This window comes from Erinaceus europaeus, chromosome 2 (genome assembly GCF_950295315.1).
Source record: "Erinaceus europaeus chromosome 2, mEriEur2.1, whole genome shotgun sequence".
Taxonomy (NCBI): domain Eukaryota; kingdom Metazoa; phylum Chordata; class Mammalia; order Eulipotyphla; family Erinaceidae; genus Erinaceus; species Erinaceus europaeus.
This window is the reverse complement of record NC_080163.1, coordinates 122,387,049-122,403,055: the sequence shown is the minus strand read 5'-3', so window position 1 is coordinate 122,403,055 and position 16,007 is coordinate 122,387,049. Positions and strand designations below refer to the sequence as shown.

Genomic DNA, 16,007 nt, shown 5'->3' with positions numbered 1-16,007 from the left:
TTTAAGAAATATTTTTTACTTCCTTACTTAACTACTGGGAACTTGAGAATTATAGCTATGACTTACATTACATTTCTCTGTACAGATCAGAATGTTTAAGCCTTGAGAGCAACATAGGTCACCGTGGAACCAGAGTGCTTAGAGTGAGGTCTGCTCTTGAGTTCTTTTCGCCTCAAGTATTTACCCCTATCCTCTGCAAACCAGAAAGGAATATGTGTTTTCTCAGGACTGACAGGACACAGTAAGGGCATCTGTGTGAGGCACCCCCACTATGTGTTGTCCTTGAGGACCCAAGAGCCTATGTCTTGTCTGTGAGAAATGACACTAAGTGGTAATTGGGGGACACTGTGGGGTCCTTGGGAGTGTGGCGAGCAAAGACCCATGAGGCCAGCAGTCAGTGCCCATCTGCTCAGGAAAAAGGGTCACCTGCAGTTTAGTTATGCAGGAGGACAAACTACCAGCAGCACTGCTGCCTGGCTTTGTTTTCTGATGGCAAATAATTGCCCTGACTCCCTTGATTTTGTGTAACCCTCTGCTAATGATCCTCACTGTCCTCCCAAACCAACAGAGCCCCCCTCACCTTCCATCCTCTCTGGAGCCACTGAACCCATGCCACTGGGAGGGCGCTGCCGGTTCCCAGAGTGACTGAGGCTGGGTGGCATCACTCCATATGATGTGTACTGTAGTAGTGCATCCAGAAGCCAAAAGCAGTCTGTGAAGTCAACAAAAGAACCGTTTAGGAAATACATTTTTAAAGGAATCTCTAAAGGAAAATAAAAATTAGTCCACAAAACAAAGGGGTAGGGGTGGGAAGTAAGAAGTCAAGTCAAAAGAAACCCCCAATTTGTGAAACATGCTTTCTCTATGGGCAAGTGCTAGTCCAAGACCAGCACACATGGATGACAGACAGACAGGGCTTCTTCTATTCCCAGGGCTTGGTGAGGTCAGTACCATGTGCACTGAGCTGGACAAGCCACTCAAGCACCACTCAGTAATAAGCCCATCATGACGAGGACAGAATGAACTTTATTCAGGAACAGCAGGTGAGGGGGAGAACAGGGCACCAAAGCCGTGCCTCGGCAGAAAGCTGCACTGGATGAAGGATAGAGACTGACACTGTGAGGGCAGATTCTGGTTCAAGAGCATACTCCTTGCAGGTGAGCCAAAGTGAACTCAAGTGCAGAACCTAGCTGGAGTGGCCCTTTGAGACTTAGACTCCAACCACAAAGTACAGAAGTTGAAAGCAGTCAGTTATTGGACTGGGGGGTGGGGGACAGCATGGAAAATCAGGTGCTATGATGAACAGCTCTTACTAAAGCACAGAAGCAAGAGAGGCTGTGCTGTACACCTGGGATGGCTATTCCCACATTGTTTCTCCCCATATGCACCACTCCACAGTCCCATTAATAGCCGTCTGGGTGGGACGCAATTCGGCAGAGAAAACATCAGTAAGTGCTTTCTCTCATTATAGAGTACTTTTGGTCAGGTGCTACAAGCCCCTAAAGGACACTAAATGCTGTCATTTGAAATTTTAAGGACCAGAAAAGTCCTCTCAGGCATTTAAAAGTTTAATAAGGACTCTTACCACAAGATTACAGGCCCTAAAAGAAAACCTCTGTAGAAATAAAACATGAATCTCTTTTCAGCTGAAGCTTTCACCTTCACATCTGATTTTTAAAAATACCAGTCATGTTTTTACATAAGACGTAGCACTTATATAAGATACTAGGAACTAAGTCAACACCAGCTTCCCATCTGAGAGTGGGGTACTTGCCCCAATCCCAGGCATGCTTTACTGGCTTCCCTCTCTTCTCAAGGCCTGTTTTTCTGACCTGCAATCCATGTGCCCCAGTCTTAGCAGTTAGAAGATTGAACCTTGGTGGTCCAGGAGGTGGTGCAGTGGATAAAGCATCGGACTCTCAAACATGAGGTCCTTAGTTCAATCCCCGGCAGCACATGTACCAGAGTGATGTCTGGCTCTTTCTCTCTCCTCCTATGTTTCTCAGTAATAAACAAATAAATAAAATATTTTTTAATTAACTTTTTATTTATTTATTTTCCTTTTTTTGTTGCCCTTGTTGTTTTAACATTGTTGTGGTTATTAATGTTGTTGTTGTTGGATAGGACAGAGAGAAATGGAGAGAGAAGGGGAAGACAGAGAGGAGGAGAGAAAGACAGACACCTGCAGACCTGCTTCACCGCTTGTGAAGCAACTCCCCTGCAGGTGGGGAGCCGGGGACTCGAACTGGGATCCTTACACAGGTCCTGGCAATTTGTGCCACGTGCGCTTAACCCGCTGTGCCACTGCCCGACTCCCATAAATAAAATCTTTAAAAAAAAAAGAAGATTGAACCTTGGTTCTGGTGTTTGTCATCATCTTTGCAGGCATTTTCTCCTTTACAAACTGAGAAAAGTAAATGGTCTATGTCCATGCTTAAACCCCCCAAATTTAGAGGCAGCTTTGAGGCACTGAGCCAGAGGAAAGGGCTGAGAAGTAGCTCTGCCCTTTTAGGTTCAACAATGATGCCAAACAACTCTTACCAAAAAAAAAAAAAAAAAAGCCACACAAGCCAAAATGGCCCAAGTCTGGGAGGCCAGTCAAGCGTTAGGTCCACTAGGATAAAAATGGGGGATCAAAAGCAGTGTTAGTGATATACAGATAGAGTGTCTGAAACTGGGGAAGGTAAACTAGGTCAGGGGTCTCTCTGCTGACATTAGCTGGCCCTGGCATCTGCTGGCCTCAGGATGACAGAAGACATGGAGGGGAAAGCAGAATTATCTGTGAATCAGTTCTGTTTACTTACTAAGTGACTTTAGACCTAGATACCTATCAAGATATTCTGAGTAGTCAGAGCAATCAGACCCATGAGCCAGTGTTTATTTACCATCATCTTACTGCAGCTTTTCCTCCCCTCCCCTCCCCCCCACTCCTCTCTCTTATCAGTGGGGATAGGGAAACAGGACCACACACTATCTGTGTATTAGAGCCACGAAGTCCAATCTGCTTCTCACCCTTCTGTCGATGACTGTCATCCAAGCAATTGGAGTCTCCATACAGCACAATTCGGCCTCCACCCTCAGCTGGAATCTGATAAAGTCCCAGAATGGGGACATTCTCAACAAATGCTGTTTCCTGCTTTAGAACTTCCAATCCTGAAACAACACAACAAAAGTAGCAATTGAGAATTTCTGTTGGAGGACAAACTATTTTCCAGCTGCCATTCACCTTGACATTTAGTCCACAGGATAAATGAAGTATCACAGCAAAATCTAGTGCTTGATCACAACAGTCTGAACTTTCAGGATAGGAAAGCAATGTCTTAAATGTCACTGACTTTAGATTGTAAGAAAACACACTTGCATATACATAGATGTATTTCCACATCCACCCCCTTTGATCTTCACTCAAAATAGCAGTATGTATTAACAGTCCTAAAGACGTTATTTCTCCCCTTTTGCCCTGAAACCACACATTTCTGTCCCTTCTTAATGTGCTCAAAAGCATGTCTTTGAGGCATACATACAAGGGGCAACTGGCTAGGCAACTCGTGCCTGACATGTGAGTGGCTAATATCCTGAGGTTACCCAGGTTCCATGTTTTATTACTTAAGCCCAGACAGCACTACTGATTTTTAAACTGTATACTTATATTACATCTTAAACTTAGAATTTAGGTGACTATTATATTTGTCTTACAAATACAAATGGTTCACCAAAAGAACTGTCTTATCAAAATAGATGCTATAATTTACAATGGTTCATAAATTAAGAAGTAAAAAAAAAGGGGGGGACTAGCTGGTAGAGTACAAGTCTTACATGCCTAAGACAAGTTGGATCCCTGCTATTTCACACACATGAGTGACAGTCTGGCTTTATTCAATCTATGAACTGCTCTACATAGCTTATATAAAATAAGTAAAATAAGTTTTTTAAAAATTTTTTAAAATATTTTATTTTATTTATTCCCTTTTGTTGCCCTTGTTTTTTTTTTTTTTATTATTGTTGTAGTCGTCACTGTTGGATAGGACAGAGAGAAATGGAGAGAGGAGGGGAAGACAAAGAGGAGGAGAGAAAGACAGACACCTGCAGACCTGCTTCACCGCCTGTGAAGCGACTCCCCTGCAGGTGGGGAGGCGGGGTTCGAACCGGGATCCTTGTGCTTTGCGCCACCTGCGCTTAACCCGTTGCGCTACAGCCCGACTCCTGTAAAATAAGTTTTTAAAATTATAGTAGTTTGTTTTACTTTATTTTATTTTTACCAGAGCACTCTTCAGCTCTGGCTTATGGTGGTGAGGGGGGTTGGAATTGAACCTGAGACTTCAGAGTCTCAGGCATGGCAGTTTGTTTGCATAACCATTATGCTATCTATCCCCGACAATAAAATATGTTTTTTTAAAAAGGAGAGAAAAATGCATAAATGCCAAGGGCAGCAATTCCTTGTCACACAATCTAAGTGACTCCCCACTAGCACTAGGCTGGCACATGCCTTTCTCAGGGCCCAGTTGTCTTTGTGGGCTGCTTACCCCGCCCTGCCAGGGCTGGTTAAACTGGGGCTCTGAACCTACACACAATTCCACTGTTGCCAACAGAATCCTTTTCTTCCCCTGTACAGATGCTCCCATGTGGTGACCAGGTGCCTAAATCCAAGTTTTTGTACATGGGAAAGTATACACTCTTTCACATGAGCTATCTCCCAGCCCACAGGGTCCAGTTCTGATTGTGTGTATAAGTGCTATCTTAAGATATCTGAGGCTACAAAAATGCTGCATTTCTTGCTGTGTGTAATCCCACCAGGAGTTGAGAAAACAAGGTCTTCTTAGGCCAAAGGAAGCCAGAGCAAGGAGGAAAGGGGGAAATAGCAATATTGCCTGACAGTTTTGTTTCTGAAAACAAGGGTCTTTTTGAACCAGTATGGCCTAGATTTTTAAATTCCTATTGTGGACCCAAAAGATTACTAAATATAAAGCTGCACTGGAAATAAAAGGCCCCTTTTAAAAAGAATTTTCACATAATTTTTATTTGTAGACTGACAGAACACCAAAATAAAGCATGCATTCTTAAATACATTTGATTCCTCTGTTCCTTACCACCCTGCAAAACCCAAGCACTGTTTCTCACCCTTCCCGTACGATCAGAAATGGCACTGCCCTGTGAAAAAAACTGATCAAGAGCCACTAATTCACCAGAAACCACTTAGTAACTGGAAAGACATGCTCATTTAAATGCTCAAAGTAAAATACAATCTATGATCACAGAATGTTTATTGATTTGACTATGATTAGGTGAGAGAGGAATGCCCCTTCCAAGTAATCTATAAAAGAAAAATAAATAAATTAAAAAAAAAACCCTGCCCTGCAGCTGTAAATAAATGAGTGAGAAATATGGCCTTCGTGTTTTCTTTTTTAATGTGTTATTGGCTTTTTTTAAAAAAGAATTTATTTATTTATGAGAATGACAGGTGGAGAGAGAGAAAGAACCAGACATCACTCTGGTACATGTGCTGCTAGGGATTGAACTTGGAATCTCATGATTGAGAATCCAATGCTTTATCCACTGCATCACCTCTGGACCACACTTTTGTTCTTTTCAATGAATGAAACTCCCTAACTTCCAAAGATAGACAACGGCAAGTCACAAAGGAGAGAGCCTTCTGAAGTAAAATATGAAACATCAGTTTGTATTGGAAAATGGCTCTGTTCTATTTCTATAAGCTTGCCAGGTTGAGCAGGGAACAGGTGAGAGAGACGGCTGCCAGTTATCCTGTGTTGAGTAGTGGGAAGCTTCTTGCCTGTAGAAATGGCAGAGGCAGGTTGGGCTGGGAGCTTAGTTTCTCCTGTTGCTAGGGGCACTCAAGTGCCTCAGCACAATTGGCAGCAGTGTCACAGTAAGGTATTGGCCTCATTTGTTTTTTTGGAGTGATGCCTGACTGCACTTAAAGAAGCAAAACTAAATTGGAAGAGCTTTCCTTACTTTAAATTCTTCAGAGAATTTTAAGAGATGACTCCATATTTTTAAATTTTTTAATTTTTATTACCTTTATTTATTGTATAGATACAGGCAGAAATCGAGAGGGAAGGGGGAGGTAGAGAGGGAGAGACACAGAGAGACACCTGCGGCACTGCTTCATCACCTGTAAAGTTTTCCCCCTGCAGGTGGGGACTGGGGGCTTGAACCTGGGTCCTTGCACACTGTAACATGTGTGCTCAACCAGGTGCAACACCACCCAGCCCAAGATGACTCCATATTTAAGGTCCATTGTTATAGTTAAGAACTCCAGGGGCTGGGATGATGAGCCAATGGGTAAGCATATGCTCTTATCAACCCTGAGGTCCTGAGTTTGATCTCTGCCATCAAAGGAACATGAAGAACAGATAGGTGGAGATGCATGGAGCAATATTTCTGTTGCTCTCCCATAAAAATATACTGGGCTGTGAGAAAATTCACAATGTATTTTTTTCTATGCAAAAATGTGTCATGACTTTTCCAACAACTCAATACAATAGGAAAATTGAGCCATGGTGGCTCAGTGGTGCAGTGCATGCATAAGCCCTGACTTTGTTCCCTGGCATCACATTAAAAGAATAATCCCAAAACAGTCAATATTTTTATAAATTTTTAATTATTTGACAATCATAGAATAATAATTTATAAGTCATAGCATAAATTTTAAGCAACTACAAAGATACTTAAATTCAACAAATACTTAAACAACCCTTTTCTGGTTGTTTAAATATCAACAAATGTATCTCTTATCTTGCTGCCTAATAAGCCACTACCAGAAGCTTTAGGAAAAAAAAAAAAACTGCACAATTCCACTGCTCCTTGGTCAGTTTTTTCATTCTGTCTATTTCAGAAAGAAAGACAGACAGACAGACAGAAATGGAGAGGAAGGAACACCACAACATTCCTCCACTATTCACAGAGTACCATGATGCCAGGGCTCAAACGTAGGGTCTCAGCCTTACACACAGTAGTAAGGCAAGCACCCTACAGGGTAAGCTGTATTTTGCCCCCTACCTGCTAAACTCTTATCTAAAGTAGATACCATGCAAATAATATTGCAACAGATTAACAACAACAACTTGCTAATGGGCATAGGATTGTGTGTGTGGGGGTGGTGGTAATGAAAATGTTCTAGAATACAGTGGCGATGACCATACAATTTTATGCTTACACTAAAAATTACTGAGTTGCATGCTTTAAAATAAAAAAGGTTCATGAGTGACATGTAGCAAAACTGCTATTGGAACAAAAAGGCAACGGGGAGAGGGGGATGCCAAAAGCAATCCTTACCTTGGTCTTTGAAAGTCTGTGTTATCACTATGCCATCTTCTGGAAATTTAGCGATGCTGCACCCTGATGCATAGTACACTAGACAACAGTTATTCAATCAAAGTTACAAAAACAGAGAAATATTATAGCTATTCACCAAGACTACATTCTTTAGATGTTGTGTTTTCTAAAATTGTCTTTAATTACCTCAAAATTCAAGTAAAAAAAAATGTTACTTATACAAGGTTCCCAAATAGATTTCAGAAGTCAAAGCTCTCAGACACTTGAAGCAACCTGAATCAGGACAGATAGATTTAGTAATAATATTGCTATTCTTGAAAATAAGTATTAAAAAAGTAGTCCATAGGGAGACGTCCTGAGTAAAATATGGGGAGTAGGCGGTAGCACAGCGGGTTAAGTGCATGTGGCGCAAAGCACAAGGACCAGCCTAAGGATCCTGGTTCGAGCCCTGGCTCCCCACCTGCAGGGGAGTTGCTTCACAGGCAGTGAAGCAGGTCTGCAGGTGTCTGTCTTTCTCTCCCCCTGTCTTCCCCTCCTTTCTCCATTTCTCTCTGTCCTATCCAACAACGACATCAATAATAACTACAACAATAGAACAATAAGGGCAACAAAAAGGGAATAAAGAAATAGATGTTAAAAAAAAGGTACAGCTGAGTAAAATATGCAAAATTATTTCATAAACAAAATTTCCTAAGTTATCAGGAATCCATTAGGCATTTATTTGGCAATATATAAGATAAAAAGAGTCATACGGGTATCACTAAAATTAGAAATGATGGCATAAAATATTTCCATTTCAAAAATCTGCACAAAATGAGAGTGACTAACACCCAAGGGCACAGATGTCCCTTTGAAGACACTGGATAGTTCTTTCCATAGACCTGGGCTTATTTAGCTTTGTCTTTGAAACTCCGACTTCAAAGGCACACAGCTTCTGTTCTTGAATCTCATGGAATAGTAAGCCTCATTAAAAAGCCAATAAAAACCTTACTGTCATGGCTTGCCAGGGTGAAGTCCCCTTCATACAGGCCATCACTGAATCCCATGTTCCAGACAGACAGGAGTTCATTCAGAGCAGGGATGTTAGCCCCTCCAGTGTCCGGCATCCACCACTGCCTGTAAGAAATCAGGAGGCAGGGAGGATGATGGGATCCCAACTCTTTGTGCATCCTATCTTCTATGCAGAGCTAAATGTTTTCTGCCAGATGCCAGCCCAGCCACACTAGAGCTTTAGCTGAAACTAATTCTTTGGGTATGAATAATGCTATTGATAAATGCAATTTTAGCTTATTTTAATTAAATCTGATTTAGTCACCCAGTATGTAGAATAAATCAAAACTAAATTTATTTCATGAAATGCAATGCCTGTAACTGCTGAGTCTCAATCTCAAGAGGGCCAGTGAAAGAAAAGAAATGAGAAAGAAGTCACAGACGAAAGACTCAACTATACCATATGAGTAATATACTCATAATACACAGGAAAAATCCTTGATCAGTAACTAATATACTGGAAGACTTCTTGTAACAACTCCTATGCTGGCAACTCACTTGGATAGTGTGCTTGCTTTGTAATGTGCACAACCCAGGTTTAAGACAGGCCTCCTTTGCACTGAAGGAAGCTTTAATGCAGTGTCTTTCTTCCTATCTTTCTAAAAAATGAAGAAAAAGAAGGGCTGGGAGTTAGCACAGCAGGTTAAGCACACATGGCGCAAAGTACACAGACTGGCATAAGGATCCCAGATGGAGCCTGGCTCCCCACCTGTGTGTGTGTGTGTGGGGTCGCTTCACAGGCAGTGAAGCAGGTCTGCAGGTGTCTATCTTTCTCTCCCCCACTCTGTCTTCCCCATCTCTCTCAATTTCTCTCTGTCCTATCCAGCAACACTAATAGCAATAACAATACTAATAATAACAAGGGCAAGAAAAGGGGGGAAAAAGCCTTCAGGAGCAGTGGATTCATAGTGCTGGCACCAAGCCCCAGCAGTAACCCTAGAGACAAAAAAAAAAAAAAAAAAAAAAAAAAGAGGAAGAGGAAGAAGAAGAAGAAAGAGAAGGAGGAGAAGAAGAAGGAAGTCAGGTGGTAGGTAGCACAGCAGGTTAAGTGCACCTGGCGCAAAGTGTAAGGAACGGCATAAGGATACCGGTTTGAGCCCCCAGCTCCCCACATAAGTGGTGAAGCAGGTCTGCAGGTGTCTGTCTTTCTCTCCCCCTCTGTCTTCCCCATCTCTCTCCATTTCTCTCTGTCCTATCCAACAACAATAACTACAACAATAAACAACAAGGGCAACAAAAGGGAATAAATAAATATTTAAAAAAAGATGAAGGAAGGAAGGAAGGAAGGAAGGAAGGAAGGAAGGAAGGAAGGAAGGAAAAAAATAGTTGTCTGGAGTGGGGAAGACCCAGTGAGTAAAAAAAAAAAAAAAAAAAATCCATTCCATGCTTTTAAATGTGTTTAGATTCAGTAAGAGGTTGAAGTATAGAAAAGAACTAAACTGAAATGTAAACTTCAAGTATCTAAGACCAGCAAGGGAAGACCATGAATCCTTTAGGTAGTACTTGAACCAATGAGCTTTTTTTTTTTTTTTTGCCTCCAGAGTTATTGCTGGGGCTCCGTGCCTGCACCACAAATCCACTGCTCCTAGAGGCCATTTTTTCCCTTTTGTTACCCTGGTTGTTTTACCATTGTTGTGGTTATTATTATTGTTGTTATTGATGTCGTTGATGTTGGATAGGACAGAGAGAAGTGGAGAGAGGAGGGGAAGACAGAGAGGAGGAGAGAAAGATAGACACCTGCAGACCTGCTTCACCGCCTGTGAAGCGACTCCCCTGCAGGTGAGGAACTGGGGGCCCGAACTGGGATCCTTACACTGACCAATGAGCATTTTATTTCTCTCCAAGCAGCATTAAGAACATCTCTGTATCTGAGAGCATTAATCCCAGCCAATCATTTTAAGCCCATCTCTGACAAAACAAAGATTGTCAATGCTTTAAACAGTCAAGCTAAGTATTTATAAGATAGAACACATTTCCTCAAAAGTCAAATTTCTTTCTTTTTTTTTGCCTCCAGGGTTATTGCTGAGCCTTGATGCCTGTACTATGAATCCACTACTCATGTGGCCTTTTTTTTTTTTTAATTTTTTTCTTTTCTTTCTTTTTTCTTTTTGGATAGGACAGAGAGAAACAGAGGAGAGGGGAAGACAGAGGGGCAGGGAGAGAGACAGAGACAGAGAGACACCTGCAGACCTGCTTCACCACTTGGGAAGTGACCCCCCCCCCCCCCGCATGTGGGGAGCTGAGGGCTCAAACCAGGATCCTTGGGCAGGTCCTTGCACTTCATACTATATGCGCTTAACCCAGTGTACCACCACCTGACCCTCAAAAGTCAAATTTCTTATCCAAATGCCAGAGTGTGTAGTACCTTGTGTTTTCATCATAAAACTTCACTTTTCTCATAACAGATGTGTTGTACCAATCACTGAAGACAATAAGTGAGAGGCCGTTGTCCACGTCCCGCCTCAGTTTGGCAACCTCCTCAGGAAAGTACTCCTCTTCACTGTCCACCAGGAGCAAAGTTCCTGAGGGTCAGAGTGCCAATGTTTGAGAATGTTCAGCATGCCCAAGCTATTGGAATCATAATTTCATAATCACAACATTTCACTGGCATCAGTTCTCAGATTCATGGTTCCTGGTATTTTTGGTTTATGCTTTGGAGAGGATAGGATCTAGGTCCAGCAACACAGAGACTAATTGAGGCCTTCTACTGCATTTGTGACATGCAATACAAAGAAAATGCACTTAGTGAGAAGTAAAGTGTTAGAGCTTCTTTTACTTAGATTGAATAAACATTATATATATATAAATGTACAGCTATGTACATGTATCCTTGCCCATTCACCCCCAACCCCAACTCTCTGGGAGTTTTGTACTTCAGCAGAATGTTACATTCACCAGCAAATAGGGTTATATGCCACTATGCTGGTATCCAGCAGGGCCAGGAAATCCTATCTATAAACACTCCTTTTCCTGGACTATCATTTAATTATGACTCAAAACTATCAACCAGTTGCAAAAAACAGTTGGATAGCATCCACTATTGCTCACCATACTGATTAGCATCAAAGCATGTGAAAGGGGAGCCGAGGACTTCGACAAAGTAGCCCATGCTTCTCAAGTGTTGGTACATGTCCCTGAAGTTGGTGTGGATGTGGTCACCATTCCTGAAAGACAATATGGCCGAACACTAAAATGATCACTTTACTAGCAAAAGCAAACAAACAAACAAAAAATAAAACAAATTAACAAAAAAACTGATCTAGCCAGAAGTAATTTCTGGAATGTGGTGATGGTCTGTGAAGAAGCACAACTGCAACAGAAACCCAGGGACTGGCCAGAGTATAGAAGCCACCTTTTCAGTCTACTTCTTCAGCAGGGCTGAACCCAGGTGTTTTTCATGCCAAGGTCTTGTCACTTCTTATCTACCTTTCTTGTCTGAACCCCCAATCAGGCTTCCACAGATTATCTCTAGAAAAGCAATTCTGCTCCTATGAATTTTCTCACTCAAATCTTTCCATGCCTCCTTCCCCCAACTATATGGTTAAATCCAAATTCCTTTACTTAATACTACAGTAGAAATAAGGTTAATAAATGGGCCAAGACAGACAGCCTAGCTCTCTTGGGATTCTGGAAGATGTGAGGGTGCTGCAAAGGTACAAAAGTTAATCAAGGCATACCAGGAAGTTGGCCTCCATTCAGAGGAGGGCTAACAAGTTACATAGAATTTTTATTTATTTATTTATTTATTTATTGAACAGAATCTGGGGAAGCAAGCAGGGCAGCAGTGAGACTCAAAAAGAGGCTACCATCTGGAGCAAGGGTCAGAGCAGGTAGCCAGCTAGGATACTACTCTGGACAAACCTACAGAAAGTGGTAAGACTGAACAATTTGCTAACTGATGTCACATAAGTAATGGAGAGAGCAACTCGGAATGTATCCAAGGTTTCTTTATTGTACAACTGTGACAGTTTCAGGGGAGAAGAGCAGGATGCCCTTAGAGTTTAAAGTGGACCTGCAAAATCTTGGGAGTTCATAGAAGTCTTGGCTTAATAGAAGCAAAGGAGAAAGGGTTTCTAGGAATGCTGTGAAAAGACTAGGAGCAGAGGTGCACCTGAGTTCAAGTCCTTGTTCCCCACCTGCAGGAGGGGATGTTTCATGAGCAATGAAGCAGGCCTGCCAGTGTCTGTCTGTTTCTCTCCCTATCTCCCACACCCTCTCAATTTTTTCTGTCCTGTAAAATAAAATAAGAAGGAAAAAATGGCTGTTGGGAGTGGTGGTTTGCAATGCAGGCACCAGATATCCCTGGTGGCAAAAAAAAAGAAAAAAAAAAAGGAGAAAAGGAAGGGAGGAAGAGAGAGAGAAAGGACATGGGGTAATGGGCATCATAACTGGTATCTGCTTACCAGTCCAAGGGGTCATTCTTCATTCTGAGATTGTCCCGAGGGAAGTAGCCTGGAGGATAGCGCAGGTTGTGGTACTGGTCCCAGAGGACTCTCTTGCTTCGAGGAGGAGCTGGAATTATCTTCACCTTAACTGGGAGCTTTACCGTTGAAGTTTGTTCTACACCATTTTTTGACTGAAAAAGAAAATTTTTTTTAGCTTGAAATGCCTCTTATGAATGTTCCGGTTTAGGGGGTTTAAAATGATACTACTATTAATTAAACTCAAATAATTTGAGCATAGACATTTCAAATAGTCTTCTTTTAAAAATGTAAAACAAAACTGCAGGAACCTAGTTCCTCAAAACTACTACATTCCATAAGAGCAACTTTCCTTTTTATAAAATACTTTTTTGGGGTCAGGTGGTGGTGCATCTGATTAAACACACACATTGCAGTGTGCAAGGATCCGGTTCAAGCCCCTGGCCCCTACCTGTAGGGGGAAAGCTTCATGAATGATGAAGCAGGGCTGCAGGTATCTCTCCCTGTCTCTCTCCCTCTCTAGCTCCTCCTCCCCTCTCAACTTCGTTACTATCCAATAATAAATAAATAATTTTAAAAGAAAATCCTTTTATTTTTTTCATTAATTTTAAGTTTTGAGATTTGGCACAAAAAGTCCTATATGCTGTAGCTGAGCATCACCATCAGAGGCCCCATCTTTCATGAATAGGGTGAGTCTTTGCAGGCTCTGGAACCAACATCCATCAAGGCCTTCCAGCCTAGTCAAGAGCAACACCTAAATCCAGGTGTTGGACACTTCCCTCCCTTGCCAGCAGAGGGTAGTGGTAGGTTAGGCAAACCAGTCATTCAAGGACTTACCTCCACCTCTGCTGGAGAGGCAACGGTGATCATGACATGGCCCTGGGCTATGCCTTCCCAGGAGGCTGCTTTCTTGGTGACAGAAATGGAAATGGCTAGGTAGCCTGACCAAGGCCATAACACAGAGGAGTAAGAAAAAGCAACTTCAATGTTGTCCCCATTCTGGGGTAAATAGGGTTGCCAGTCAGGCTGCAGGAAAAAGGAAACACAGAAGGTTCAGGCAAAACATTCAATTCCTAAAGGACCTATGTAGCTTTGGGGGAATGGGGGAGGGTGATGCATCAGAAAGGCAAGATGAAATGTCTATACAGACACTAGGCATTATGTAGTCCATGGAATGGCTGGAACATTATCTACTAGAAGGCATTATTTCTGACAGCCTCCAATTCTAAAGAGATTTCCCCCCTTAGTCCTTGAGAAGAGGAGGAGAAGGGAGAGGGGGAAGGGAAGGAGGAGAAAGGAGAAGAAGGGAGTGGGGGGGAGGGGAGGAAGAGAAGGAGGGGGAAGGAAGATGAAGGGGAGGGGGGACGAGGAGGAGGGGGAAAAGGAAGAGAATACATGATATGACAAAAACCAAAAATTCTTTTTTAAATATTTATTTATTTCCTTTTTGTTGCCCTTGTTTTTATTGTTGATGTCACCATTGTTGGATAGGACAGAGAGAAATGGAGAGAGGAGGGGAAGACAGAGAGGGAGAGAGAAAGATAGACACCTACAGACCTGCTTCACCACCTGTGAAGTAACTCCCCTGCAGGTGGGGAGCCGGGGGCTCGAACCAGGATCCTTACACACCGGTCCTTGTGCTTTGTGCCACGTGCGCTTAACCCACTGCGCTAGTGCCCGACTCCCACAAAAAAACTTATAGACAAAAACTATGCAATTTGAGATTATGTCCCAATAGACAAAAACTATGCAATTTGAGATTATGTCCCAATTACTGGTATGCTTAAATAACTACATTGATTACACGGAAAACTATACTACATGATATGGCTGCACAGAGCCAGCAACTGGTCTATAGGATATCCCAGCAAAAAGCCGCGCTGCAGAGCAGGCTGTCCTCAGAGGTCATCTGGGATTTGAGAAAAGCAAAAAGGGGAATATGAAATACAGTCTAGCTCTGAAAATCAACCCATATTTCAAACTAACCTAAACCACTCGTCTCCCTCCCCAAGCTCAGAGCAACAATGTTATCCCCAAGTGAATCAGCATATTTTAGAAAGTCTGAAAAAGAAAAAAAATGTATAGGCTACAACATCACAAATAAGGAAAGAAAAGGGTTTTTAATAAATGTTCTTGAGCCACCTGGATAGCAAGTAAAGAAAAAAAGTTAATTTACATTTTATACCATGTAGCAAATTAACAACATAGACAATTTTTTTTATTCTTTTTTTTTTTTAAATATTTATTTACTCTCTTTTGTTGCCCTTGTTTTATTGTTGTAGATATTACTGTTGTTAGTGAGGTCATCATTGTTGGATAGGACAGAGAGAAATGGAGAGAGGAGGGGAAGACAGAGAGGGGGAGAGAAAGACAGACACCTGCAGACCTGCTTCACCACCTGTGAAGGGACTCCCCTGCAGGTGGGGAGCCAGGGGTTCGAACCGGGATCCTTAAGCCGGTCCTTGTGCTTTGCGCCAACTGCGCTTTAACCAGCTGCGCTACCGCCTGACTCCCGACAATTTTAACAATTATAAAAGGAAAATTAGCAGGAAATATAACAGATTCTATTTTATTTCTAGAGAGATTAATTTCTAATTATTTGAAACACAGAAATCAAAAAAGAAAAAATCCAACTACATGGAAATAAAACAAATACATTACAAAAGTAAATAAATACATAAAACCCACAGTAATAAAAAAAAAAAAACTTGGAAGAACTTTGGATATAAAACACAAAAATGGGAGATTTCTCTATACGAAGATCTTGTTCCGACTGATATGAAAAACCCAATTTCCAGTAGAAAAAAAAGGGCAAAGAAATGATCACACAGTAATACAGTTAGAGCACCCAGAAGCTAACTACCTCACAAAGAACTGAAGTGCAAAATAAACAGGTGCCCACTTAATCCATCTCAACTTTCTATTAAAGAATAAACCATTTAGAAACAAAATGCCCATCCTCATAATAAATAGATGTGATCTATCCACACACAGAATGTGACAGAGCCACAAAGTGGAATAAAGCAAATCTGTCATAGCATGAAAGAATGCAACAAATGCTATGCTCAGTCAAAGAGCCATGCGATTCCATGGACATGGTGGGGGGATGGGGTAATTCTGGATAGAGCAATGATAATCTTCTGGAACTATATAGTAGTGATGGTTGTATCACTACTTGTGAATATAATAAACACCATTAAATAGGACAATTTCAAAGGGTGCATTTTTATGGGATATGAGTCT

General features: G+C 41.8%; 1 protein-coding gene across 1 annotated transcript in view; it reads right to left on the bottom strand.

Moving 5' to 3' along the window:
• MBTPS1 (membrane bound transcription factor peptidase, site 1) overlaps positions 1-16,007 on the bottom strand; it is a 56,847-nt gene that overhangs the window by 7,416 nt on the left and 33,424 nt on the right. Inside the window, exons 13-20 of the mRNA XM_007528357.3 lie at positions 13,602-13,790; positions 12,747-12,919; positions 11,392-11,507; positions 10,709-10,865; positions 8,285-8,409; positions 7,294-7,371; positions 3,013-3,153; positions 581-712 (exon numbers count right to left, since the gene is read on the bottom strand). Coding sequence (XP_007528419.1) covers positions 581-712; positions 3,013-3,153; positions 7,294-7,371; positions 8,285-8,409; positions 10,709-10,865; positions 11,392-11,507; positions 12,747-12,919; positions 13,602-13,790 — 1,111 coding nt within the window. The remainder of the gene's footprint in view (positions 1-580; positions 713-3,012; positions 3,154-7,293; positions 7,372-8,284; positions 8,410-10,708; positions 10,866-11,391; positions 11,508-12,746; positions 12,920-13,601; positions 13,791-16,007) is intronic.